This window comes from Suncus etruscus, chromosome 14 (genome assembly GCF_024139225.1).
Source record: "Suncus etruscus isolate mSunEtr1 chromosome 14, mSunEtr1.pri.cur, whole genome shotgun sequence".
Taxonomy (NCBI): Eukaryota; Metazoa; Chordata; class Mammalia; order Eulipotyphla; family Soricidae; genus Suncus; species Suncus etruscus.
Genome location: NC_064861.1, coordinates 66,653,536 through 66,681,535, shown reverse-complemented (window position 1 = coordinate 66,681,535; position 28,000 = coordinate 66,653,536). Strand labels below are relative to the sequence as shown.

At 41.8% G+C, this 28,000-nt stretch overlaps 1 protein-coding gene across 1 annotated transcript in view; it reads right to left on the bottom strand.

Moving 5' to 3' along the window:
- AP1G1 (adaptor related protein complex 1 subunit gamma 1) overlaps positions 1 to 28,000 on the bottom strand; it is a 101,736-nt gene that overhangs the window by 37,722 nt on the left and 36,014 nt on the right. Inside the window, exons 3-5 of the mRNA XM_049786488.1 lie at positions 14,533 to 14,657; positions 4,041 to 4,182; positions 933 to 1,029 (exon numbers count right to left, since the gene is read on the bottom strand). Of these exons, the coding sequence (XP_049642445.1) occupies positions 933 to 1,029; positions 4,041 to 4,182; positions 14,533 to 14,657 (364 nt within the window). The remainder of the gene's footprint in view (positions 1 to 932; positions 1,030 to 4,040; positions 4,183 to 14,532; positions 14,658 to 28,000) is intronic.

Sequence of the window (28,000 nt, the reverse complement as noted above, 5' to 3'; positions counted from 1 at the left end):
AGTAAATGGGATGAACAAAATGAATCTGCCTTTTCTAGTATGAGTGAAAGGAACAATAATTTCACTAAACAGACAAACACCCTAAAAATTCATTTAATCACAATGTTTTGGGTTCTGTTCATTTTAGTTTGATTTTGGTGCCAAGAATTGAATCCAGCGATCTGTCCATGTGTGGCAGGAAGTCTAACAATGAAATGCATCCCTGAACTCTCAAACATACGTTTTAAATTTTCTAGAAATAGGAATAAAGTAATCAATTCAAGTATACCTTACTATAGATATATGTGTGTGTATATATGGATATATACACATATAATATGTATAAGTACCCACTATAAATTCCTACAATTTATTTTTTTTAACTTGATTGATTGATTGGTTTTTAGGCTATACACAGCAGTGCTCAGGGGTTATTCCTGGCTCTTCACTCAGAAATCACCCCTGGCAGGCTAGGGGACCATATGGGATGCCGGGAATTGAACCAGGTCCCTCTCGGGTTGGTTGGCCGTATGCAAGGCAAACGCCCTACTACTGTGCTATCTCTCCGGCCCCAAATTCCTATAAATTCTTAAAGGATTTCATAAATTCAATCTCGTCAATTTTTTAAAAATCACTTTTTCTTTTATTTAAAAATAGCAAACAATCAAAACTTTATACATAAAAAGCAAAATGTACAATACATGGAATTTAATAAGTTAAAATAGCACTATTAATAAATGCCAGTGATCAAAATAATTTTCCACTAAGAATAAATCTCTCGTTATAAAAGTGCTATTAGAGTGAAAGAATGATTAGATCAAGGAGACCTTCCTGGAAAAATGCTTAAGCACAACAGAAAGGCAGCTCCACTGGGCTGAGACTGAAAGGCAACACTGCCCGAAGCCTTTTTTCTCTTCCCTCTCCCTGAAAACTCCCCAAGGGCATCACATTACCATGGTTCTTTTCATTCAATAAATTTTTTGTTGCTGGTAAAAACATCTCCATAAGTTCAGGAACCTTCCTGATGACATGAACAGCACACAGTGCTGCCTATAAAAAATAAAAGGACAAAAGATTTATTTCAAATAAGCCAAGACAACTGATTTTAGTTTTTAAAATCAACAACTTAGGAAATAAAATTTATTTCAAGTAAGCCATGACAACAAATTTCGTAAAAAAAAAAAAAAAGTATCAAATTCAACTACAAGGAAAAATAAAGAACAAAGATATTAGATATTAATTTTTAATTTATTAACTAACTGGTTAGCACTTTCCAATTTATACACCTGCACTAATGAGAACTTATAGCTCAGCTATTCCTTTGTCACACAACACTCAGTAAGTGGACACAAACTTTCTAGACAATGGTTAACATGAAGCTGTCAAACCAGTTAAACATAACTACGTGGATCCTTAGGGAAAAGAAAGATAAAAAAAATTCTATCTGATGATAATCATTTTGAGAAAACCAAGATTTGTTAATTTAACCTGCTCTTATTTAAATAGTAGCTATATCTTTCTCAATTTCCTCCTGGCTGGAGAGATAGTACAGCAGGTAGGGCTTGGACAAGGCCACCTCAGGTAATATCCCCAGCACCTTTTTGGTCCCAGTGCACAAAACCAGGAATAAACTATGAGCACAAGGGGGTATGGCCTAAAAACAAAAGAAACAAAAAAGTGCCCTGCTGGCATCAAGAAACCCATTTGAAAGACACTTGTCTCTATTATCCAACTATGAATATCTTTATAAGTCACAAATATTAAAATAAAAATGATTCTGGTGGAGATTTTGGTTTTTGGGTCACACCCAGCGACGCTCAGGGATTACTCCTGGTTCTACACTCAGAAATTGCTCCTGGCAAGCACAGGGGACCATATGGGATACTGGGATTCAAACCACCTTCTGTCCTGAATAGGCTGCATGCAAGGCAAATACCCTACCGCTGTGCTATCTCTCCAGGCCCCCAAAGTAAATTTTTTAAAAAGATGGTCTTACAACTAAGGGAGGAAAATAGTACATGCAAAGATTTGGGGAGGGAGGGAGTATTTTGATCATTCCTTCAATAATGTAACCATAAATACCATGTGTTGGAGTTGAATAGCATTAAAATTCTACCATAAAAAAATCTTTTTTTTTTTTACTACCTTAAAATTCTTTTTTTTTTTTTCCCTTCCAGTTTTTGAGTCATACCCTGCAGCGCTCATGGGTTACTCCTGGCTCTACGCTCAGAAATTGCTCCTGGCAGGCTCGGGGGACCATAAGGGATGCCGGGATTCAAACCACCATCCTTCTGCATGCAAGGCAAATGTCCTACCTCTATGTTATCTCTCCGGCCCTACCATAACATTCTTTTCTTTCCTTTTTTGGTTTCTGAGTCACACCCTGTGGTGCTCAGGGGTTACTCCTGGCTCTTAGCTCAGAAATTGCCTTTGGCAGGCTCAGGGGAATCGAACTGAGGTCCATCTGGTTGGGTTGGCTATGCAAGACAAACAGCCTACCGCTGTGCTTTTGTTCTGGCCCCATAAATTCTTAATAAAAGGAAAAGATTTCAGCTAATTCTTCCTATTTTGTTTTTATTTTGGAGCCATACCCGGTGACACTCAGGGTTACTCCTGGCTCTGCGCACAGAAATCATTCTTAGGCAGGCTCAGGTGGACCATATGGGATGCCGGGGGGGGGGGGGGGGGAATCGAACCTGGATCCATCGGGGGCGGCTACATGCAAGGCAAAAGCCTTACCGCTGTGCTATCATTCCGGCCCATAATTCTTCCTATGTTCTAATGACAATTTTTTTTTTTTCTAAGCCACAGGAATGCTCTATTTAATGTGATATATGCCACCTGGAGTAGTCCATACATTCTTTAGAGAAAGAACTGGTTTGTAGCCAGCACTAGTGATGTATAATCCTGGAAAACCCTTGAAAATACCTTTCAACACCTCTCCTCTAATCTTACACTGTTTGTTTAGACATTTACTAATACCAACCAGCTGAACGAATGTGTCTGCATTTATTTGTGCACTTACATTTATTAAAGTAACACTGCAGGCTCGCTCTTCAAGCCATGATTCTCTAAGTAATATCTTCCTTGCTTGTTGCATCTACCCATGCTCTCTCTTGAACACTTATTTCCTCTCTTTTTCTCCTTTCATATCTTTCAGAGCAAATTTCATCAAACAAAAAACTATCTCACATCACTAAAATAAAGTAACAATGCAAAGCCAGAGAACTAATTCCACAGCTGAGAGCTCATGCTATGCATGTAAATTGCCCAGGTTCAGTCCTCAGCATCTCATGATCTCCTGAGCAGGGAGCCAGAAGTTAATTGTGGAGCACTCTCAGATGTGGTCTTAAAACCAGCACTATATAAATATACACATTACATAAAATTTAGTCATAAATCATAGAGTCACTTCCTATTTTTAAACTTTATAGCCACCTTATTTAAAAAGGCTTTAGGGGGCCCGGAGAGATAGCACAGTGGCGTTTGCCTTGCAAGCAGCCGATCCAAGACCTAAGGTGGTTGGTTCAAATCCCGGTGTCCCATATGGTCCCCCGTGCCTGCCAGGAGCTATTTCTGAGCAGACAGCCAGGACTAATCCCTGAGCACCGCCGGGTGTGGCCCAAAAACCAAAAATAAATAAATAAATAAATAAATAAATAAATAAATAAATAAATAAATAAATAAATAAATAAATAAATAAATAAATAAAAAAAAAGGCTTTAGGGTCAAACAGCAAAATAATAAAATACATCAACAAATAACAGATAAGTGAATAAAATCATTCCACTGAGATGAATTAATTTCAGAAAGTGGATTCTTTATTATCTCCTAATGCTGGGAACAATGACTGAGCTGGAAGTAAACCTTAAGCACGGCTAGGTCTTATCCAAAAACAAAATAATTAACAAGTAAGCTGAATACATTTACTGCACTGCAAAAGGTCTACTGCACTGTCATTGGTGCTTTCAAACATAAATTTGTAGTCAGGCTGAATTCTCATTTCTGCTAAACAACGCATCCTAATCCAAGCAAAGCTATTTAGTTTCATTAAAAATTACCTTTTTTCTTAAGTAAGAGTTGGAGGTTTTCAAGAGTTTCTCTACTTCCCCTGCAAGATCTCTGCACATCTCTGAGGAGCCCATGCAGCCGAGGGTACAAAGTGCTAGCCCCTGTACATATTGCGTGCTGTGGTTAAGATCACTGCAAGAGAAAGGAAGATGGTGAGAAGGAATGTACTCTGCCCACTGCTCCTATGAAGACACTTCACAAAGTCACAATGCGTAAGACTTTCTCCAGTACAGAAATAGAAGAACTGACTACTGGTTAGAGGCCAAGCACAGGTAGGAGACCTGGATCTGATCTCTGGCATGGAATCAGACCCTACCCTGGCACCACAAGAAGTGACCCATTGACAACCATGTGGGGAGTGCTGAGGTGACTGAGGTCAAAAGCAAACAAGTAAAAAAAAAGATCAAGGTTTATTCCAGCCTTTTCTCTTTTTTTGGTTTTTGGTTTTGGGGTTACACCCAGCAGTGCTCAGGGGTTACTCCTGGCTCTGTGCTCAGAAATCGCTCCTGGCAGGCATGGGGGACCACATAGGATGCCGGGATTTGAACCACCATCTGTCCTGGATGGGCTGTGTCACAGCAAGGCAAACACCCTACTCCACTGGGCTATCTCTCTGGTCCCTCCAGCCCTATTATTAAATCACCAATTCAGTAAACTGGAAGTCCCTCGATAGGCAGAATTTTTTCTTTCTGGTTTTGGGGCCACCCAACAATGCTCAGATAGCACTCCTGGTGGTGTTTAGGGGACCATAGGCAGTGCCAAGAATCCAACCTGGGTTGGCTCAATGCAAGGTGAGTCACTGCTGCCTCACTGTCTCTCAGGCCTGAGATCTATAACTTGAAATGTCTTGAAATACCAAAGCAACAGAAATTAGAACAATTGGGCCCGGAGAGATAGCACAGCGGGCCCGGAGAGATAGCACAGCGGTGTTTGCCTTGCAAGCAGCCGATCCAGGACCTAAGGTGGTTGGTTCCAATCCCGGTGTCCCATATGGTCCCCTGTGCCTGCCAGGAGCTATTTCTGAGCAGACAGCCAGGAGTAACCCCTGAGCATTGCCGGGTGTGGCCCAAAAACCAAAAAAAAAAAGAAAAAAGAAAAGAAAAAAATTAGAACAATTAATAGGAAGTTAGTAGCAGTTCACCTTAGAAAACTCAACAAAACATGAGGTCAGAGAGATAGCACAGTGGTAAGGCGTTTGTCTTGCAAGCAGCCAACACAGACCGTAGTTCAATTCCTGGCAACCCATATGGTCCCTCCGAATCTGTTAGGGGCGATTTCTGAGCACAGAGCCAGGAGTAACCCCTGAACGCTGGTGGGTGTGATCCAAAAACCAAAAAAGAAAACTCAACAAAACATAAAAAGCAAAATAAAGGAGCTGGAGAGAGCAGGTAGAGCGTTTGCCTTGCATGCAGCTGAACAGGTTTGATCCCCACCATCCCATATGGTTCCTGAGCCTGCCACGAATGATTTCTGAACACAGAGCTAGGAGTGACTCTGAGCCGCCACCAAGTGTGGCCCAAAACTCAAAAACCAAAAACCAAAAAAAAAAGTAAGATAAAAGTCAAAACCATCTTTGAAAAACATTTTCAAGTAAATCAGTTATATTTTGAGAAAAGAGAAAAAAAGTAGTGAATTAATGAACAAAGATGGGCTTTCTAGAGGAGAAAGGCAGAGTAACATCCCAGGCTGAGAATGGAGCTAATCTCAATGACAGAGAATGCACCTCTTTAGAAGATTTTTAGGTTTTTTATGACAATAAAAGGTATGCACTAATTAAAATTTTGAAGTGTTTTTATTTTGAAGGGGAACACAGTCCTCAGTAGTCCTCAGGGGTTTCTCCTGACTGTGCACAGGAATCACTCCTGGCAGCACTCAGGGGACCATATGGGATGCAGGGGATCAAACCTGGGTCAACTATGTGCAAGGCAAATATCCTATCCACTGTACTATTCGCCACAGCCCCTAATCAGTTTTATTAATACCAAGGATCTGACCCTGGTCCCATGCATGTAATGCATGTACTTTACCACTGAGCCACATCCCAGTTCTAATTAAGATCTCAAAAACCAGAATATGCTTTAATGCTGCTAAAGAATTTAAGATGACTTATTAAAATCAAATAATAAATAAATAAATAAATAAATAAAGGGGGGGCGGAGAGATAGCACAGCGGTGTTTGCCTTGCAAGCAGCCGATGCAGGACCTAAGGTGGTTGGTTCAAATCCTGGCATCCCATATGATCCCCTGTGCCTGCCAGGAGCTATTTCTGAGCAGATAGCCAGGAGGAACCCATGAGCACCGCCGGGTGTGACCAAAAACAATAAAAAAAAAAAAAAAAAAGATGACTTACTGATATAACACTCAAATTATTTACCTTATATTATAATCTCAGTGTTATATTTATGTCTTCCAAAGAAGAAAAATGTTTACTAAAGTTAGCTAGTAAGATTATATCTAGTGGGGCTGGAGAGATAACATGGAAGTAAGGCGTTTGCCTTGCATGTAGAAGGATGGAGGTTCAAATCCCGACATTCCACATGGTCTCCCAAGCCTGCCAGGAGTGATTTCTAAGCAGAGAGCCAGGAGTAACCCCTGAGCGCTTCTGGGTGTGATCCAAAAACCAAAAAAAAAAAAAAAAAAAAAAAAAAAAAGAAAGAAAAAAAAATTACATCTAGCAAACTAGATATTTAGCATGAATCCCAATATTGGGTGATATATACACCCAATAGAATTTTATGTGTACAAAATTTGTCATTAATTACTATACAAAATTATGTCTTAAAAAGCTGAAATATGAAAACTTGAACTCATATATACATAAAAATCAACTCAATTCAGAAGTGGAAATAGTATATCAATCAGCATTTTTGGGGGGGGAGGGAGTCACACCCAGCAGCGCTCAGGGGTTACTCCTGGCTTTATGCTCAAAAATCGCCCTGGCAGGGGCCGGGCGGTGGCGCTGGAGGTAAGGTTCCTGCCTTGCCTGCGCTAGCCTAGGACGGACCGCGGTTCGATCCCCCGGCGTCCCATATGGTCCCCCAAGAAGCCAGGAGCAACTTCTGAGCGCATAGCCAGGAGTAACCCCTGAGCGTCACAGGGTGTGGCCCAAAAAAACCAAAAAAAAAAAAAAAAAATCGCCCTGGCAGGCACAGGGGATCATATGGGATGCCGGGATTCAAACCACCATCCTTCTGCATGAAAGGCAAACGCCTTACCTCCATGCTATCTCTCCAGCCCCATATCAACCAGACTATTTCTAAGACTTTAATCTTAAATTTAAAGCTTCTTAAACTTCTTCCACTTGCAGCTCTTTCTCACATAAGAAATATAACACGAGGGGCCCAGAGAGATAGCACAGCGGCATTTGCCTTGCAAGCAGCCGATCCAGGACCAAAGGTGATTGGTTCGAATCCCGGTGTCCCATATGGTCCCCCACCCCCACCCCGTGCCTGCCAGGAGCTATTTCTGAGCAGACAGCCAGGAGTAACCCCTGAGCAACGCCGGGTGTGACCCAAAAATCAAAAAAAAAAAAAGAAAAGAAAAGAAAAAAAGAAAGAAAGAAAAGAAAAAGAAAAAGAAATATAACACAGGGCTGAGAGATAGCATGGGGTTAAGGCAGTGTTTGCCTTGCATGTACAAGGATGGTGGTTCAAATCCCGGCATCCCATATAGACCCCCGAGCTTGCCAGGAGCAATTTCTGAGCTCATAGCCAGGACTAACCCCTGAGTGCTGCCGGGTGTGACTCAAAAACAAACAAAAAGAAAGAAAGAAATATAACACAGGGGCCAGATTGATAGCACAGTGATACCTGGGTTTAATCCCAGCATCCCATACAGTCCCCCATGCCCAGTCAGGAGTGACCCCTGAGCACAGAGCCAGGTGTAAGCCTTGAGCATAGCTGGCCTAAAAAGGGCCAGAGAGAGTAAATTCAACAGGTAGAGTGCTAAACTGGCACATGGATAATTCAGGTTTTATCCCCAGCATACCATATGGTCTCCCAGGCCCAAAAGAAGTGATTCCTGAATGCAGAGCCAGGAGTAAGCCCTGAACATAGCTGAATGTAACCCAAAACAACAACAAATGGAGCCAGAGAGTTAGTACAGCAGGCAAGGCACTTGTCTTACATGTGGCCAATCTGGTTTCAAACCCTGGCACCACATATAGTGCCCTGAGCACCTCTAAGAGTAAACCCCTGAGTGCAGAGCCAGGAGTAATACCACCAGGTGCAGCTTCAAAATAAAAAAATAAATAAAAAGAAGAAATACAACACAGGCATCCTGGAAGCTGGAGAGATAGTATGGAGGTAGGGTATTTGCCTTGCATGCAGAAGGACGGTGGTTCGAATCCTGGCATCCCATATGGTCCCTGAGCCTGCCAGGAGCAATTTCTGAGCGTAAAGCCAGGAGTGACCCCTGAGGGCTACAGGGTGTGACCCAAAAAACAAAAAAAAGCATCCATAGAAACCTCAGATTCATTAACATATTCAATTTTAATTAATTTTATTCCAATGCATATTCAGGAATCTTTTACTGCCACCAAAGTTTTCACAATATCCACATTTAAACATGCAATCCACAGTTTATGAAGTTAGGTCTTAGTTCATATATTCTAAAAGTGAGATTCACAGACAGGTATCTACAAGTTCCCAAGTGTATTTCAAGGGGCCCGTGAGTTACATACTTTTTTTCACAAAACACATAATCAATTGATATGATCATGATGGTACAAGTATGATGCAAGATACTACTGGTACATTTACACAAATCATAGCAGCGGCACCAAACCATACAAATAGTAATTGTATTCAATGCTACACTCTCACCATGGGGGATAAGGGAGAACAAAGAAAGGGAAGAAAGGAAGGAATGGAGATGGGAAATGAAAGAAGGGAGGGAGGGAATGGAGAAGGGAGGATGGGAGGAAGTTGGTTCATTAGAAACTGTCTGTGATGGGTTAAGGAGATATGCTTACATGTGTAAAGGCACTGGATTTATCCTTGGCACCACACTATCTTCACCCCAAAGCAGTGTGCTAAATGTGACCTTGCCCTAAAATAAAACCGACCAGCACAAAGCAGCAAAATAATTAGTACGATGAAATTTTGACTCTTACAGACACATTTTTTTGTTTTGTTTTTTGGTCACACCAATGCTCAGGGATTGGTTATTCCCTGCTCTATACTCAGGAATTACTTTTCCTGGGCTGGGAGACCATATGGTTTCAGGATTAGAGCCTGAGTGGAGTATGCAAGGCAAGTATCCTACCCATTATACTATCTCTCTGGCCCTCAGACACATTTTTGATCATCTGTATGATAGAATGGGAGTGTGCCTAAAGCCCTACTGTAGCACACTGAAAGTGATCTTAGAGATAAAAGCAAAAACATTTGCTTATCTGACAGCTGAACTATGTACTAGTTGCATTTTAAACAAATGTTCTTATTTGCAAACTAGCTGATAATCTCATTAAGAAGAAGGTATTTGGGCCCGGAGAGATAGCACAGCAGCGTTTGCCTTGTAAGCAGCAGATCCAGGACCAAAGGTGGTTGGTTCGAATCCCGGTGTCCCATATGGTCCCCCGTGCCTGCCAGGAGCTATTTCTGAGCAGACAGCCAGGAGCAACCCCTGAGCACTGCTGGGTGTGGCCCAAAAACCAAAAAAAAAGAAGAAGAAGGTATTTGACAAGCATTTTCCAGAAGCAAACCTATCCCTTTAAGAGCACAAATGACAGTATTTGTTGTCAATGATAAAGCCAGTAACACTACTAATACTAATAATAAATCATGTCCAGAAGCCAGAATGTAACATGTATTGAGTACATAACTACCATACTCCAGGTACTGAATTGAGGCCCTGGCCATTGTGTGGCCTCCAGGAACTTCCTGATCACCTCATCTCAGGCCTGCACTGCCAAGTCAAGTATATGGAGCAGTGCCTGGCCCCACCTCTGCCACTCTGCCGGAGGTGACCTCTATTCATAAAGAAGAATATATCCCAGGGCCGGAGAGATAGCATGGAGATAAGGTATTTGCCTTCCATGCAGAAGGTCGGTGGTTCAAATCCCGGCATCCCATATGGTCCCCTGAGCCTGCCAGGAGTAACCCCTGAGCGCTGCTGGGTGTGACCCAAAAACCAAAAAAAAAAAAAAAAAAAAAAGAATATATCCCATTTTAAGACTCAATTCAGAGATCTTTGATGTCTTAGAGATTTTCTAAATCAATGAACAATGGGGTGTTTACTGTGGAAGTGGTTCCAAGTAGGCAACCCTGGATTATTACCCGGGCCACCCTGGTAGTTCTCAGGGGTCTCCTGGACTGCACTATGTGATGCTCATGTGTAGCGTCAAGGGAGCAAACCAGGTTCAGTCAAGTGCAAAGCACATGCTATCTATCTAGCCTCCATACATTCTTTATTAAGGTTGTATACTACAGGGGCCGGAGAGATAGCATGGAGGCCCGGTGTTTGCCTTGCATGAAGAAGGATGGTGGTTCGAATCCCAGCATCCTATGTGGTCCCCCACGCCTGCCAGGAGCAATTTCTGAGCATAGAGCCAGGAGTAACCCCTGAGCTCGACCAGGTGTGATCCAAAAACAAAACAAACAAAAACAAACAAAAACATTATATACTACAATGTCCTATAATACAAACTAAAAATAGACCCACCAAAAAAACTCACTCAGGCTCGGGTATTTGGCCATACCCCTCATTCAAGAATCATATGAGATACTACATTTAAAGAGTATCAACGTGAGAGCGGAGCAATAGCACAGCAGCAGGATATTTGCCTTGCAAGTTGCAGACCCAGGACGGACATAGGTTTGATCCCCAACATCCCATCCCATATGGTCCCCCCAAGCCTGCCAGGAGCAATTTCTGAGCAAAGAACTAGGAGTAACCCCTGAGCACGCCAGGTGTACCCCCATTCCGCAAAAAAAAAAAAGATAATAATAATAAAGAGTATCAAAGTAAAAAAAAAAAACACATTCCTGATGAAACCTGAATACTTCAGGCCGGAGTCCTGTCAAGAACACCCAACCCATAACACTCCCCTCCTACACCAAATAACTACAATAATAATCCTAACAGTTTTACCCAAAAATAAACAAACAAACAAACAAACAAACCAGAATGATCCCAAATCCTTTCACTTAGACATTGTTCTGTTTTGTTTTTGTTTTGAGACCACACATGGCAGCACTCAGGGGTTACTCATGGCTTGTCGCTCAGGTATTGTTCCTGGCAGGCTCGGGGGACCATATGGGATGCCAGAGATCAAACCCAGGTTGGTCACATGCACGGCAAATGCCCTACCCGCTGTACTTTCTCTCCGACCCTCACTTGAACATTTAGGTTGACCAAAGTACTAGGTCAATTCCCAATTATGAAAAAAAAAAAAAAACTCTACTAAATTCACTTGTAGGTCTTCTTAAAATTAAATATAAAAATTTCTTCCCTGTTATGTGTCTCATTTCTTCAGTTTTATTAACCTGCTTCCCAACACCTGAGTTTGGTATTAACTCTCTAATAGGAATTCGTTGCTATGAAGAACCACTAATAGCAGCATGTGACTAAAGGTTCAAAGGTTCAAGAAACAGGGGCAACAGAGCATGCATGCAATAATGACAATTAAAAATGAACTCAGAGGGGGCCGGAGAGATAGCATGGAAGTAAGGCATTTGCCTTGCATACAGAAGGACGGTGGTTCGAATCCCGGCATTCCATATGGTCCCCCGAGCCTGCCAGAAGCAATTTCTGAGTATAGAGCCAGGAGTAACTCCTGAGCGCTGCCGGGTGTGACCCCCCTCCCCCCCCAAAAAAAAAGGACTCAGAGGCCTGTCCAGAGCCAGTGTGGGAAAGTCACTTGGAACACCCAGAATGTAACCTTAGTGACATTTCTATTTCTTTGTAACACATCATTCCAAGTTCCCAAGAAATATGCAATAAATACATGTTAAATAAATGAAACAACTTAGTGTTTTTTTATTAATATCGACATCCAGGTCAAAAGACTAAATATTCCCAAGATTAAGTTCACAGATTCAGGGGCCGGGCGGTGGCGCTGGAGGTAAGGTGCCTGCCTTACCTGCGCTAGCCTTGGAAGGACCGCGGTTCGATCCCCCGGCATCCCATATGGTCCCCCAAGCCAGGAGCAGCTTCTGAGCGCATAGCCAGGAGTAACCCCTGAGCGTCACCGGGTGTGGCCCAAAAAAAAAAAAAAAGTTCACAGATTCAATGTAATTAAGTGATAGTCTACATTTTTTTTTGGGCCACACCCGTTTGACGCTCAGGGGTTACTCCTGGCTATGTGCTCAGAAATCGCCCCTGGCTTGGGGGGACCATATGGGACGCCGGGGGATCGAACCGCGGTCCTTTCCTTGGCTAGCGCTTGTAAGGCAGACACCTTACCTCTAGCGCCACCTTCCGGGCCCCGATAGTCTACATTTATAAATACTTAATCATTCTCATTTTGAAATGTATCATTATTAACTGGAAAATTTTAATTAAGACATTATACATGGGCCCGGAGAGATAGCACAGCGGCCAATCCAGGACCTAAGGTGGTTGGTTCGAATCCCGGTGTCCCATATGGTCCACCGTGCCTGCCAGGAGCTATTTCTGAGCAGACAGCCAGGAGTAACCCCTGAGCACCACCGGGTGTGGCCCAAAAACCAAAAACAAAAAAAAACAAAAAAAAAGACATTATACAGCACAGGAAAATCTGAATTCAATTGTATTAATTTAGCTTTTTATTGAGCCATCCCCAGCAATGTTCAGAGGTTACTCCTGGCTCTACACTCAAGTATCACACCTAGAAGTATTCAGGGGATCATATGGGATGACAAGGATCAGATCCAGGTTGACCATATACAAAGCCCGTGCCCTCCCTTCTGTACCGACATTCAGGCACTAATGCATATAAATTTGATCATATGTGTATGTGTATCCGTGTGTGTGCATGTATCCTTACCACTTTCTGTCAAAAACAGAAACATTTTAAAAATGAAGAAGATATGTAAAAAGAAAATTAAGTTGCTAGACACCCAGAATCAAACCAAAAAGGACCTTTAACCATGTCAGGCCATCAGAATTTCTATAACTTTCTAGTAACTTATTTAGAATGGATATTTAAAAAAAAGTAATTCCCTGCTTTTGTCCTCTATTGTCTCCACATAGCAAACACAATTTATAAATTTATATAGTCAGTATGCAGCCATTCAAGAAGTAAGAATCATGCACAGAACTTCACAGGGCTAGGTTGAAATTATATGTAAGTGACATCTTGAATTAGTCACAATCAATCAGGACTCTTTAAATTTTTAGTAATATTTCTCTTTAATAAATGTAACATTCTGAGGCCGGAGAGATAGCACAGTGGTAAGGCATTTGCCTTGCATGCGGAAGGACGGTTCAAATTCCGGCATCCCATATGGTCCCCCGAGCCTGCTGGGGGCAATTTCTGAGCATAGAGCCAGAAGTAGCCCCTGAGTGCTGCTGGGTGTGACCCAAAAATAAATAAATAAATAGATAAATAGATAAATAAATGTAACATTTTATTCCTGATAGGCAAAAGTAAAAATATAAACAAGCTCAGAATTAATTAATACCTTTTATATTCTGTAAAAGTTCAAACACAGGTCAGAGATAGCCCAAAGGGCTGAGTGCATGTTTTGCATGTTGGAGAACAGGGCTCAATCTCTGATAGCAATGTTCCCCCGAGCATCTATTTCTATGAGTAACCCCTGAAAACAGAACTGGGAATAACCCCTGAGCACCACCAAGTGTAACCCAAAAGCTCTCATCCCTCATACCTCTAAGTTCAATTTATTGCGTTGCTGGCCTGGGTTCTTTTTTTTTTTTTTTTTTTTGGTTTTTGGTTTTTGGTTTTTGGGCCACACCCGGCAGTGCTCAGGGGTTACTCCTGGCTGTCTGCTCAGAAATAGCTCCTGGCAGGCACGGGGGACCATATGGGTCACCGGGATTCGAACCAACCACCTTTGGTCCTGGATCGGGCTGCTTACAAGGCAAATGCCGCTGTTCTTATTCCTGAAGAAGCCAAACAAAACCCTCTTTTACTTAAATTATCCCGCAGGAAAGGCTGTCGGCTGCGGCAGCATTTCCCAATTTTGGGACCACATCCACCAGTGTCAGGATTTATTCCTGGCCCTGAACTCAGGAATCACTCCTGGTAAGTTTCCGGGGACCATATATGTGGTGCTGGGATTTCAACCCGGGTCAGCTGTATACAAGGCAAATTCCCTACCCTTTGCACTATCTCTTCAGCCCTCCTCATAGAAGTCACAACTGTTTGCTTTACCTCTTTACATATAATTTACTGAATATGCATGTGTGTGTATATGTGTTTGCATACGTGTAACAATTTAAATATATTCTATATAGAAATAACAAATCAGCAAGCAAACTATGTTATATGAAAGAACTAACTGACAAAGGAGTTACTGGAAGGCAGAAGGGAAGACTCACTTCTTGATACAGTTGGTCATGAGAAGGTGGACATCTTGCCTTTCATCTAAAAGCAGCATGGCCCCTAAATAGCCAATGCGTTTGTCTGTGAATTTCTGAGAGGCGATAAGTTTCAGGCACTCCAACTGCAAATTAAAGAAAAGAAGAAAACAAAATTAAGAAATCACAATCAAAATCTAGACAATCAATGTTCTAACCTAGAGGTTGACTAAAGTAAACAGATATCATTTATATCAAAATAATAAAAGCCAAAACATATAATCATTGAGTATTTTGATAAAATTAATGAAGCTCTAGAGTAGATTATCTTTACTAGTCCTATGATATTCACTAATCTATGCAGCTTGCCTTTTTTGTTTGTTTGTTTTGGTTTTTGGGTCACGCCTGGCAGCGCTCAGGGGTTACTACTGGCTCTACTCTCAGAAATAGCTGGCAGGCTCGGGGGACCATATGGGATGCCAGGATTTGAACCACTGTCCTTCTGCATACAAGGCAAATGCCTTACCTCCATGCTACCTCTCCACGCCCCTACCCTTTTCTGTCCTTACCTCTACACTTATTCAAATCTACATTAGTACATTAGGGGAGAGTGCACAGCCAGCTGTGCTCAGGGGTTACTCCTCCTACACTCAGAAATCATTCCTGTCAGGCTCAGAGTATATATAGTGCCAGGGACTGAACCTGAATCAGTCACATGCAAGCCAAGTGCCCTACCAAGACTATCTTTCCGGCAACCATAATACATGAGCTTTAAATCATGTTTGTAGTAAAAGCTCCTATTTTCTTTCTTTATTTGGGGAGGAGGTTAGGGCTACACCCAGTGACACTCCTAGCTCTTTGCTCAGAGCTCCTAGCAGACTCAAGGGAACAGCCTGCTCCTAACAGATTCAAGGAACTATATGGGATGCCGGGGATTGAACCAGGGTCCATCCCGGGTCGGCCACGTGAAAGGCAAATACCCTACCCACTGTGCTATATCTCTGGCCCCAAAAGCTCCTATTTCTTTCTTTTCTTTTTTTCTTTTTTTTTTTTTTTTTTTTTTTTGGGGTTTTGGGTTTTGGGTTTTGGGCCACACCCGGCGGTGCTCAGGGGTTACTCCTGGCTATCTGCTCAGAAATCGCTCCTGACAGGCACGGGGACCATATGGGACTCCGGGATTCGAACCAACCACCTTAGGTCCTGGATCGGCTGCTTGCAAGGCAAATGCCGCTGTGCTATCTTTCCGGCCCCAAAAGCTCCTATTTCTATAACAGTAGTTAATAACTGAAAATAAGTCAGAGAGCCAAACTGTTTTCAAAAGGCCTCATCCTCCATTCCTCCATCAGTCAACCCCATCAAGGGCAATATTACAACAGTCCTAAAGATCAAGAAGATCAGGAACTAAAGAAGAGATGTACAGTAACTGAAAGTTTAAAACAAGTACTACTAAGGGAGAAGTGAGGTTTTGGTATCAGAGAAATTTTTCAGAAAAAAATCTCTAATGCAAACAGACTAAAAGGGTTTTTGTTGGCAGGGAGAGGGATGTATAGTTCCAGCATATTTATGTAACTGTTAAAGGCCAGAGCTAAGGTTGTAGCTCAGTAGTAAAAGCACTTGCTCATATGTGTGAGGTGCCCTGGATTTGATTCCCAACATCATCAGAAACAAATACATAAAACTATTAGAAACCCCCAGAGCTTAAGGGTCCTTATATTTTTTTCTAATAAGCCTTTCTTGACTATCACTTTGATATACTTTAGAAAGTGATTCCATGGGGCCGGAGCAGTGGTGCAAGCTGTAAATGTTTGCCTTGCATGCGCTAACCTAGGATGGACCGCAGTTCGATCCCCCTGTGTCCCATTTGGTTCCCCAAGCCAGGAGCGATTTCTGAGTGCACAGCCAGGAGTAACACCTGAGCGTCACCAGGTGTGGCCCAAAAACAAACAAACAAAAAAGAAAGTGATTCAAAATGCAAAAGGCCAATTATTAACTCCAATTTAAATATCTTATTTAAATTTTTTATAATGCAGACTTACTGATTTACGAATCTTGTTAACAAAAATGTTTCAGGGGGGCCTGGAGAGAGAGCACAGAGGCTTTTGCCTTGCAAGCAGCCGATCCAGGATCCAGGACCAAAGGTGGTTGGTTCGAATCCCGGTGTCCCATATGGTCCCCCGTGCCTGCCAGGAGCTATTTCTGAGCAGACAGCCAGGAGTAACCCCTGAGCACTGCCGGGTGTGGCCCAAAAACCAAAAACAAAACAAAACAAAAGTTTCAGGGGCCGAAGAGATAGCAAGGAGGTAAGGCGTTTGCCTTTCATGCAGAAGTCATCGGTTCGAATCCCAGCATCCCATATGGTCCCCCGTGCCTGCCAGGAGCAATTTCTGAGCATGAAGCCAGGAGTAACCCCTGAGCACTGTTGGGTATGACCCAAAAAACACACACACACAAAAAAAAGTTTCAGATATAGAATGTTATTAGACTACACCATTAGCAGAGGGTATGCTATATTAGACCCTCCAAGGTGAATATTTTTAATAATTTCTTTATTTAAGCACCATGTTTGCAATTGGGTTTCAATCATAAAATGCATACCCCCCTTTGCCAGTGCAACTTTCCTGCAACCAATGTCCATCCCCACTTCCCTCCTCCCCCATCCTCTGCCTGTCTTTGACAGGCATTGTATTTCTCTATCACTAACCAAGATGAGTTTTTTTTTCCAAATTCTTTTCTTATTTAGAATCACTGCAACCCCAATAAAGGGGACTCAATCAGACTTGCACACTAAGAATCTGAACATACCACGAGGCTACTTTCCATATACATTTGCTTGTACAGTCCTGAGCAAAACTGAGGAAAATAAGTTTATAGAATTACTTCGGGAGGCAGGGGCCGGGCGGTGGCGCTGGAGGTAAGGTGCCTGCCTTGCCTGCACTAGCCTAGGACGGACCGCGGTTCGATCCCCCGGTGCCCCATATGGTCCCCCAAGAAGCCAGGAGCAACTTCTGAGCGCATAGCCAGGAGTAACCCCTGAGACTCACAGGGTGTGGCCCAAAAACCAAAAAAAAAAAAAAAAAAAGAATTACTTCGGGAGGTAAAGCAACAGTACTAAAGTTAGGCCTGGCTCTGTACTCAGGAATGACCTCTGGCAGTGCTCAGGCAGATCCCATGAGCATGACTGGATGTGGCCCAATAGCAAACTAAAACAAACAAAAAAAAAATGCAGTAAGTAAAACATAGCTAAAAACTAAATAGAAAAAGAGAATTAAAATTTAGATGAGCAAACCTGAAAAGCAATCCTTTATAGTATTCCTCACTGGAATGGTAACTATGTCTCAAGATAATGACAAAATTGAGAGAAAATACAAAATTGCATGATTGAAAACGGCATCTGAAATACATCCTGCCAGGTTACTCAGTGGCAGAGCATATAGATGCCTTGCTCTGATGCCCTGGGTTTGAACTTCAGTACTATATACTTTTAATATAATTATTTTAAAAATAGAAGGGATTACAATGCAGGGTAAATAAATGTGAGGGCTAGGAAATCCATTAGAGAGCCACTAGAACTAAAATCTCAACACTTTCAAGAGTTGAAGATCAGAAGAAAAGTAGAAATCAATAAAAGGTATACGTTCCTTAGGTCACAAGCCCACACTCATCCAGCACTGAAAATTCCACCTGAAACTTTTGGGGATATCTTAAAAACAAATTCTTTACATGAATCATCATAATAAACACAGTTATATAATTGTTCATGACTGAGTTTCAGTCACACAATATCCAAAACCCTTCACCAGGGCACATTTCCCACCACCAAAATTTCAGTTTTCCTTCTGTCCTTTCTCTGCCCTCCTCAGAACTGACTCTGAAAGACATTCATTTTCCTTCTCTCTTTCTCTCTCTCTCCCCCCATTCTTTTAGATACTGTATTCTTTGCAATACTGTTAATGAAGGGATATAGTACATATCACTTTATCTCCTTTCAGAAATAGTTCTAACTCACAAATCTAACATATTCCCTGAGACAGCGTTATACAGTCTAGCTTTATATTCACACCACCAGAAAGGGTGTGTGATTCGATCTCTTATGCAGAGTTAAAAGGCGTGACAAATTTGGAAAAATATACTTGCAATTCAGTGCTCACTCCAACTACTGATGTACCAAGACTGTCTAGAGTAGGGGGGCCAGAGCGATAGCACAGCGGTAGGGTGCTTGCCTTGCATTCGGTGGACCCGCCACATGGTCCCTTGAGCCCGTCAGAAGGGATTTTTGAGCAGAGCCAGGAGTAACTCCTGAGCGCTGCCGTTTGTGGCCAAAAAAATTAAAAACAAAAGAAGATACAGAGTAGGTTAGCAGGTCACCTCACTACACAAGGATGATCAGCAAATTAGTGAAGTGTTCAAAGAAATAAATTCATTTCAAAGACAGGAAATCCACCCTGACTTTAAAGAAAGACCAACAACCCACTACAAAAATAGACAAAGAATTTATATAGTTCACAGAAAACAAAATTAGTATGTTCATAGTTTCATTTCCTTATAAATTGAAAATGGGGGGGGGCATTTTATAGAGTGGTAGGGTGCTTTCTTTGCATGCCACCGACGCAGGTTTGATCCCCAGCATTCCATAGGGAATCCTGAGCATTGCCAGGAAATTCTCAAGTGCAGAGCCAGGAGTAACCCCTGAGCATTGCCAGGTTACAAAAACAACAGCAACAGCAACTACCGAACAATATAAAGCAACAACAGAAACAGTGAATTATCACTAAACTAAAGGATGATATACATAGCATATACATACAAAATACTCAGCAGAACAATACTCAGACATTTGTTTTGGGGTCACTGAGAAATGCTCAGGGTTCACCCCTGAAAGGGGCTCAGGGGACTAATAAAAAAGTAAAGGAGGGAACAGAGAGATAGCACAGCACCTGCAGCCGACCCTGGAGGGACCAGGTTTGATTCCCAGTATCCCATATGGTCTGAGCCTGCAAGGAGTGATTTCTGAGCGAAGAGCCAGGAATAACCCATGAGCGCCGCTGGGTGTGGTCCAAAAACCATCAATCAATAATTAAATCAATAAACTTTTAAAAAAAGAGTAAATAGGGGCCGAGAGATAGCATGGAGGTAAGGTGTTTGCCTCTCATGCAGAAGGACGGTGGTTCGAATCCCGGCATCCCATATGGTTCCCTGTGCCTGCCAGGAGCGATTTCTGAGCATGGAGCCAGGAGTGACCCATGAGCGCTGCTGGGTGTGACCCAAAAACATCAACAACAAAAAGAGTAAATAGTAATAGTAACTTCTTTTTTTGGGGGGGGGGCCACACCCGGTAACGCTCAGGGGTTACTCCTGGCTATGTGCTCAGAAGTTGCTCCTGGCTTGGGGGACCATATGGGACACCGGGGGATCGAACCGCTGTCCGTCCAAGGCTAGCGCAGGCAAGGCAGGCACCTTACCTTTAGCGCCACCGCCCGGCCTGTAATAGTAACTTCTTAAATGCTTAAGAACTTCTTTTTTTTTGTTTGTTTTTTTGTTTTTTGTTTTTGGGCCACACCCGGCGGTGCTCAGGGGTTACTCCTGGCTGTCTGCTCAGAAATAGCTTCTGCTCAGAAATAGCTCCTGGCAGGCACTGGGGACCATATGGGACACCGGGATTCGAACCAACCACCTTAGGTCCTGGATCGGCTGCTTGCAAGGCAAACGCCGCTGTGCTATCTCTCTGGGCCCTTAAGAACTTCTTAAACTTCAGTACTTCTTAAAGGCCTAGGAACAATTAGTGTGCAGTTCTTTTCTACCTGTGATGTGGTGCTTGTTAGAAAATGTTTACTTTGGGACTGGAGGGACAGCACAGCGGTAGGGCATTTGCCTTGCACGTGGCTGATCCAGAATGAACCTCGGTTCGATCCCTGGCGTCCCATATGGTCCCCCAAGCCAGGAGCGATTTCTTTTTTTTTTTTTAATATTTTATTAAAACACTTTGATTACAAACATGATTGTGGTTGGGTTTCAGTCATGTAAAGAACACCCCCCTTCACCAGTGCAACATTCCCAACACCAGTGTCCTGAATCTCCCTCACCCCTGCCTATTCTCTAGACAGGCTTTCTATTTCCCTCATACATTCTCATTGTTAGGATAGTTCACACTGTAGTTATTTCTCTAACTAAACTCATCACTCTTTGTGGTGAGCTTCATGAGGTGAGCTATAACTTCCAGCCCTCCTCTCTTTTGTCTCTGGAAATTATTATTGCAAGAATGTCTTTCATTTTTCTTAAAACTCAAAGATGAGTGAGACCATTCTGCGTCTTTCTGCCAGGAGTGATTTCTAAGTATATAGACAGGAGTAACCCCTGAGTGCCACCGGGTGTGGTCCAAAAACAAAAAAGCAAAAATTTTACTTTGGGCCAGAGCCATAGTAGAGTGGATAGAGTACTTGCCTTGCTTGCTGCCATCCCACATTTGATCCCCAGTACCCTATATGATAACTCAAGCCTGCCAAGAGTGATCCCTAAGCACTGCCAAGTGTGCCCCCAGACCTCCTCCAAAAAGCTTACTTTTTCTACTGATAGGTACATGATAACTATGCTTGGGTTTTGGGTAAACGTTTTGCTGAGTTATTTTGTGTTCTTCACTACTATCAGCTTCTTCCTCACCAACAAACTACTCAATACAACAATCTTTCATTTTTGTTATTGTTTTTTGTTATTGGGCCATGTCTAACAGTGCTCAGGAGTTATTTCTGCTCTGCACTCAGGAATCATTACTGGCAGATTAGAAGGTTAGGGGGTCAAACCTGAGTTGGCCATGTGTAAGGCAAGGACCCTCCTCACTGTACTATCATTCCACCTTACAGTAATTTTTCTTAATCTTTCTCCCTCCACCTTCCATCCAACAGGTTGACTATAATAACTCAGTTACTCACAGACCTTTTTTTTTCTTTTGGGTCATACAATTGGCCCAACAATGCTCAGGGATTACTTCTGATAGATTCAGGGGACCGTGTGGGGTACCAGAGATATAACCCTGGTTGGCCTACCCTTTGTACTATCTCTCTACTCCAACTCACAAATTTTTATTTTTATATTTATTCCCCAACTATTTTCAGTCACTAATTTTGCTTTACTATATTAAAAACTGTTTTTGTTTCGTTGTGTTGCTTTTTCTTTTTTAGGCCACACTCTGTGTATGGCTCAGGGTTTACTCCTGGCTATGCACTCAGAAATTGCTCCTGGCTTGGGGGACCATATGGGACGCATGGGATCGAACCATGGTCCTTCCTGGATCAGCCCCATGCAAGGCAAATGCCCTTACTGCTCTGCTATCGCTCCGGCCCTAATATATTAAAAACTCTGTACAAGCCAATGTATTAGGCATTCTCCTTGACACACACTTAGAAGGACAATATAAGAAAAACAAGATTTGAATACATATTATAAAGTATGATCTATAAGATAGGCACTTGTGAAACTTGTGAAAACACATTGGCTAGAGTCCTCAGGTTAGAATCAGTTTTTTGTTTTGTTTTTTTTGGGGGGGCCACACCCATTTGACACTCAGGGGTTACTCCTGGCTATGCGCTCAGAAATCACTCCTGACTTGGGGGGACCATATGGGATGGCAGGGAATCGAAACGTGGTTTGTTCTAGGCTAGCGCTTGCAAGGCACCTATAGTGCCACTGCTCCGGCCCCTAGAATCAGTTTAAAAAAAAAAACAAACACATTAAAGTTATTTAGAAACCTTTAGCTCTTTACATCTGATATGAAGAAATAGAAACCAATCTGAATTAGGAGCTGTACCTTTCTGAGTATGAATCTAGATAAGAAAGTTAAGTTATTTCAACCATGTCAGGTCTTTGTTAGGTAATAAAGCTGTATCAGTGAAAGCAACTTAATAACTTTGTCCTCCATTCCTTGCTCTTTGCAAGCAGTCATATTTCATTCTTTATAGTTGATCCTTGAAGTAGGCTCAGAATTCTCAGCAAAGCATTCCAGTCATTCACTAGCCACAAACCTAAGAAGTTATAAACCCTCTTTGGAACAAAAGCAGTGCTTTATGAAGTGGTTCCCAGATCTGACCAAAATCACTTTGAGAACTATGAAAAATATGTAACTTCAAGTCATTCTTTTGGAGGAGCTTTGAGGCAGGGCCCTGCAATTTAATTTTTACTAACTTCCCAGATGAGTGTTATTGTTCCCATTTCTCCTGCATTGTTGTTTCAAAGTAATTTTTTCTTTTTAAGGGAGGTGCCATCCCAAGTAGTATTCAGGAGGCCTTGAGGCATTCTGAGTATTCTTGCCAATTAGGCTGACAGGTTAAGGTTTGGGCATGGGGACACACCCCACAGTGCTAGGCAGACCATACGGTGTTGGGAATCAAGCTGGAGTCGGGTCATTCAAGGTATGCACACTGTTTGATTTCCCTGGCCCTCAAGGCAATTTTTAAAAGGGGACATTTATTAAGTTGGAGTGATTCTACAGAAGGTCTGGCACTTGCTTCACATATAGCCAACCAAGATTTGATCCTTGGAATCATATAGCCCCCCAAGAGTGATCCCTGAGCACCTTAAGGTGTGTCCCTCCAATCTATCCCCCCAATGCCAAAGAAATCAGGGGAAGTTTATCAGTTTTCTAACTTTGTTAACATTTTTTCTAGAACAAGTACAAATATTACCTTTCATCAACAGTCAATCTGACTATCCTTTAGAAAAAAAGCTGTACCCGTTTTGTTAGCTTTTAGAACAATTTTCCAGAAGGTCACATGCCCATATACATTGGCTTTTAAATTTAACACTATGAGCTTTATGACGTGTATATGATCACCTTGCTAAGGAGATGAAATAAAAATTATGTAAACAATGGATCTGCAATTAATTAGTTAGGTCTTTCAAATTTACCTTTTTTTGCTTTAATGTTCAGAAATAACTTTCTTTTTATTTTTCTTGTTTTTATTTATTTATTTTTTATTTTTGGTTTTTAGATCACAGCTGGTGGGACTCAGGGGTTACTCCTGGCAGGCACGGAGGACTATATGGGATGCCAGGATTTGAACCACCATCCAATCTGGGTCGTCTGTATGCAAGGCAAACGCCCTACTGCTGTGCTCTCTCTCCGGCCCCGCAGAAATAATTCCTTTTTTTTTAAATATCTTTATTTAAACACCTTGATTACAAATATGATTGTAGTTGGGTTTCAGTCATGTAAAGAACACCCTCCTTGGGCCCAGAGAGATAGCATAGTGGCGTTTGCCTTGCAAGCAGCCGATCCAGGACCAAAGGTGGTTGATTCGAATCCCGGTGTCCCATATGGTCCCCCGTGCCTGCCAGGAGCTATTTCTGAGCAGACAGCCAGGAATAACCCCTGAGCAACGCCGGGTGTGGCCCAAAAACCAAAAAAAAAAAAAAAAAAAAAAAGAACACCCTCCTTCACCAGTGCAACATTTCCATCACCAATGTCCCAAATCTCCCTCCTTCCCACCCCACCCCCGCCAGTACTAGAGACAGGCTTTCTACTTCCCTCATTCATTCACATTGTTATGATAATTGTCAGTGAGAAATAATTTCTAACTTAGACAAAAACAACTTTGAAGACCAAATTTATAGTTGCTTTACCAATTCTACAAATTTTATATTGTAACCAAGCAACAAAATTTATACCGAACTTGTGCTTTCTTCTGATGGAGGAGGGAAACCAACGCAAGTACTTCCTATTATATTCTTTTATTTCTCTTGAGAGAATTTATTATGAAATATTTCACTCAGATATGTACAAAATTAATAAAACTCATGACTCAGAATTTAACAAATTCTAACATTCTACGTTTTAATTATTTACAGTAAAACAGTTTCACTTAGGAAATATGAAAGTAGGGTCAGAGATCAAGAAAGGAAAGGTGGGAAAAGAAAAGAGGAAGACGGGCCCAGAGAGATAGCACAGCGGCGTTTGCCTTGCATGCAGCCGATTCAGGACCAAAGGTGGTTGGTTCGAATCCCGGTGTCCCAGGTGTCCCATATGGTCCCCCGTGCCTGCCAGGAGCTATTTCTGAGCCGACAGCCAGGAGTAACCCCTGAGCACCGCCGAGTGTGACCCAAAAACTAAAAAAAAAAATAAAGAAAGACAGAAAAAGAAAAGAGGAAGACGTAGATGGAAAGAAGACGACTCACAAAGTAAAGGAGAAATTATGTTTCCTAAGCTGGGATGCAGGGAACTCCAGAAAGAAGGGCACCAATTTTAAATGTTCAAATATTTCAAATTCATTATTATTGAAGTCATTGTGTACTTTGCCTCAATCCCATTTTAACCTTTTCTGGAGTATTAAAAAAACTCAAAAGATTGTACAGGGCTAGAATGATAGTACAGCAGGTATGGCACTTCCTTTGTAGGCAACCAACCTGGATTCAATCCCAGCACTCCATATGGTCACATGTGCCTGCCAGGAGTGATCCCTGAGCACAAAGCCAGGAGTAACCCAAGTATCTCCAGGTAAAGCCAAAGAATAAATTAAAAAGTTGTCATCATCACTTCTTTCTCCCTCCCCTCCCTCCTTCCTTTCCCGCAACACTTCAGTCTCACTTTTTCTTATTTTTCCCCCTTCCCCCCTTTTTTTCTCCTTATTTCTTAACTTCCTTTCCCTCCTCCACCAAAATGAAATAAGAAAAAAAAGTTGCCATCATTACCATGATAAACTATATCGTTCTATACTCTATCATTTTCATTCATCATCCCTGAATATTACAACCAATTAAGCTGATCCAAAAAGTCATCTATTTCTATACAATCAATGTGTTGAATGTATCACTACTTACCTACTCTTTTTTATTTTAAGTGAATCACAGTATTTTTATTAAAACAAATTTAGAAATATGTGAAAAGAGGAGTGGAGGAGACAGAGGAGAGTTGTTCAAGAAAAAAAAAATAGTCCTGAAAAAACGTAATTTTATTGTAGTTTTTGGGCCAAACCCAGAATTGCTCAGGACTCTCTCAGGAATCCGATGGTTTCAAGGGACTATACGGGATGCCAGGGACCAAACCCAAGCCAGCTGCATGCAAGGCAAGCACCCTACCTAATGTACTATCAATAAGACCCCATAAATATTTTCTTTTAAACAGAAAGGAAGTATAAATATTCAGGTTTTGTTCTTCTAACTTGATTTAGCAAATGTATTTCATTTTATCTTCTAGGTATTCATATAAATTTTCAAATTTTCATCCAAAGGCATAATTGGTACTAGTGAATGTCTTTTTTTTGGGGGGGGGGCACACCTGGCAGCACTCAGGAATTACTCCTGGTTTTACGCGCAGAAATCACTCCTGGTAGACTTGGAGGACCATATGGGATGCCAAGGATCGAACCTGGGTTAGCCGCGTGCAAGGCAAATGCCCTAACGGCTGTGCTATCATTCTGGCCCCTGAGTGAATGTCTTTTATCATATTGGTAGAACTGATAATCATCAAGGAGTTATTAAATGTTATTTTTCTTTTTTTTGGGGGGGGGGGGTTTGGGTCACACCCGGCATTGCTCAGGGGTTACTCCTGGCTGTCTGCTCAGAAATAGCTCCTGGCAGGCACGGGGGACCATATGGGACACCGGGATTCGTACCAACCACCTTTGGTCCTGGATCGGCTGCTTGCAAGGCAAATGCTGCTGTGCTATCTCTCCGGGCCCTAAATGTTATTTTTCTAATGGTACCATTACTTCTTCATTTATAAGCTGAAAGACTCCTATTACGTAATCAAATACCCATGAGAAAATCTTTCAGAATTCAGTACTTTATAAAAATAGTTTATCTAGGGGCCGGAGAGATAGCATGGAGGTAAGGCGTTTGCCTTTCATGCAGGAGGTCATCGGTTCGAATCCCGGCGTCCCATATGGTCGTTTCCCCCCCCCCTCCCCCGTGCCTGCCAGGAGCAATTTCTGAGCCTGGAGCCAGGAATAACCCCTGAGTACTGCCGGGTGTGACCCAAAAACCACAAAAACAAAAACAAAAAAAAAATAGTTTATCTAATATCCTTGAGAAAATAAGTATTTGAAGTTTTGGTTCATACTTTTGTTTTGTTTTGGGGCACAGCCAGTAATGCTTACTCCTGGCTCTGCACTCAGAAATCATTCGCTCCTAGTGGTACTCAAGGTTCAGGCACTGAATCTGGGCCAGCCGAGTGCACGGCAGAGCCCTACGTGCTGTACTATTGTTCCTGGCCATTATTTGAAGATGTTTGATGCAGGAGATAAAAAGTTGACATTTTGATGATCATTCTTCCCTTCCTTTGGAAGGGATAGAAGGAGAGGATGCAGTCTGAGTGGTAAAAAAAAAAATCACCAATATTATTAATGTACTTTTGTGTCAAGATAACAATTAGCATTAGCTTCCTCAGAAAGGAGTTAGAGTTCTTTTCTCTAATTCTTTTTTCATTAGACTACAAGTTCTAAAACGAATGCTGTTAGAAATTGTCAGAAATATGTTACATGCTATAATATACCTCTTGATTGCCTTTTCTTACTTCAAACAATACTTGTTTAAACTTGAAATCACAGACTTGATTTAATTGCTTTTGAAAAAGACATCCTGTGGAATTAAATCTTTTTCATTAAAACCTCATTTCACTTAAAAAAAAAAAAGTTGACATTTATTAATTTACTTAACTCTTGTTCTGTAAGATTGTCTCCATTTTAAACATGAAAAAACTAAGGCATAGCAATATCAAGTATCTTTTTTCCTTTCTTTCTTTCTTTCTTTCTTTCTTTCTTTCTTTCTTTCTTTCTTTCTTTCTTTCTCTTTCTTTCTTTCTTTCTTTCTTTCTTTCTTTCTTTCTTTCTTTCTTTCTTTCTTTCTTTCTCTTTCTTTCTTTCTTTCTTTCTTTCTTTCTTTCTTTTTTTTTTTTTTGGTTTTTTTTTTTTTGGTTTTTGGTTTTTGGGTCACCCGACAGCGCTCAGGGGTTACTCCTGGCTCTAGGCTCAGAAATCACTCCTGGCAGGCACAGGGACATATGGGATGCCAGGATCCGAACCACCATCCTTCTGCATCTAAGGCAAAAGCCTTACTGCTGTGCTATCTCTCCAGCCCCTAAATATCTTATTTTTTAATGATTTATTTAAGCACTATGGTTACAAAATTGTTAGCAATTTTATGGTTTCAGCCATAAAATGCACACCCCCTTCACCAGTACACCATTCCCACCGCCAATGTCCCCCATTTCTCTCCTCCCCGATTTCTGCCTGTCTTTGAGACAGGTATTATATTTCTCTATCATTGTCATGGTAGTTGTTAGTGTAGTTATATCTCTAACTACTATACTGACTACTCTTGGTGGTATGCTTCATACAATGGGCTGGTCCTTCCTGCCCTCATTTCTATTGTCTCTGGGTATTACTACTATTATTGCTTTTTATTTTTCTTAAATCCCACAGATGAGTGAGAAGATTCTGTGTTTCTCTCTCCCTCCGACTTATTTCTTCAACATAATTGTCTCCATGTCCATCCAGGTATAAGTAAA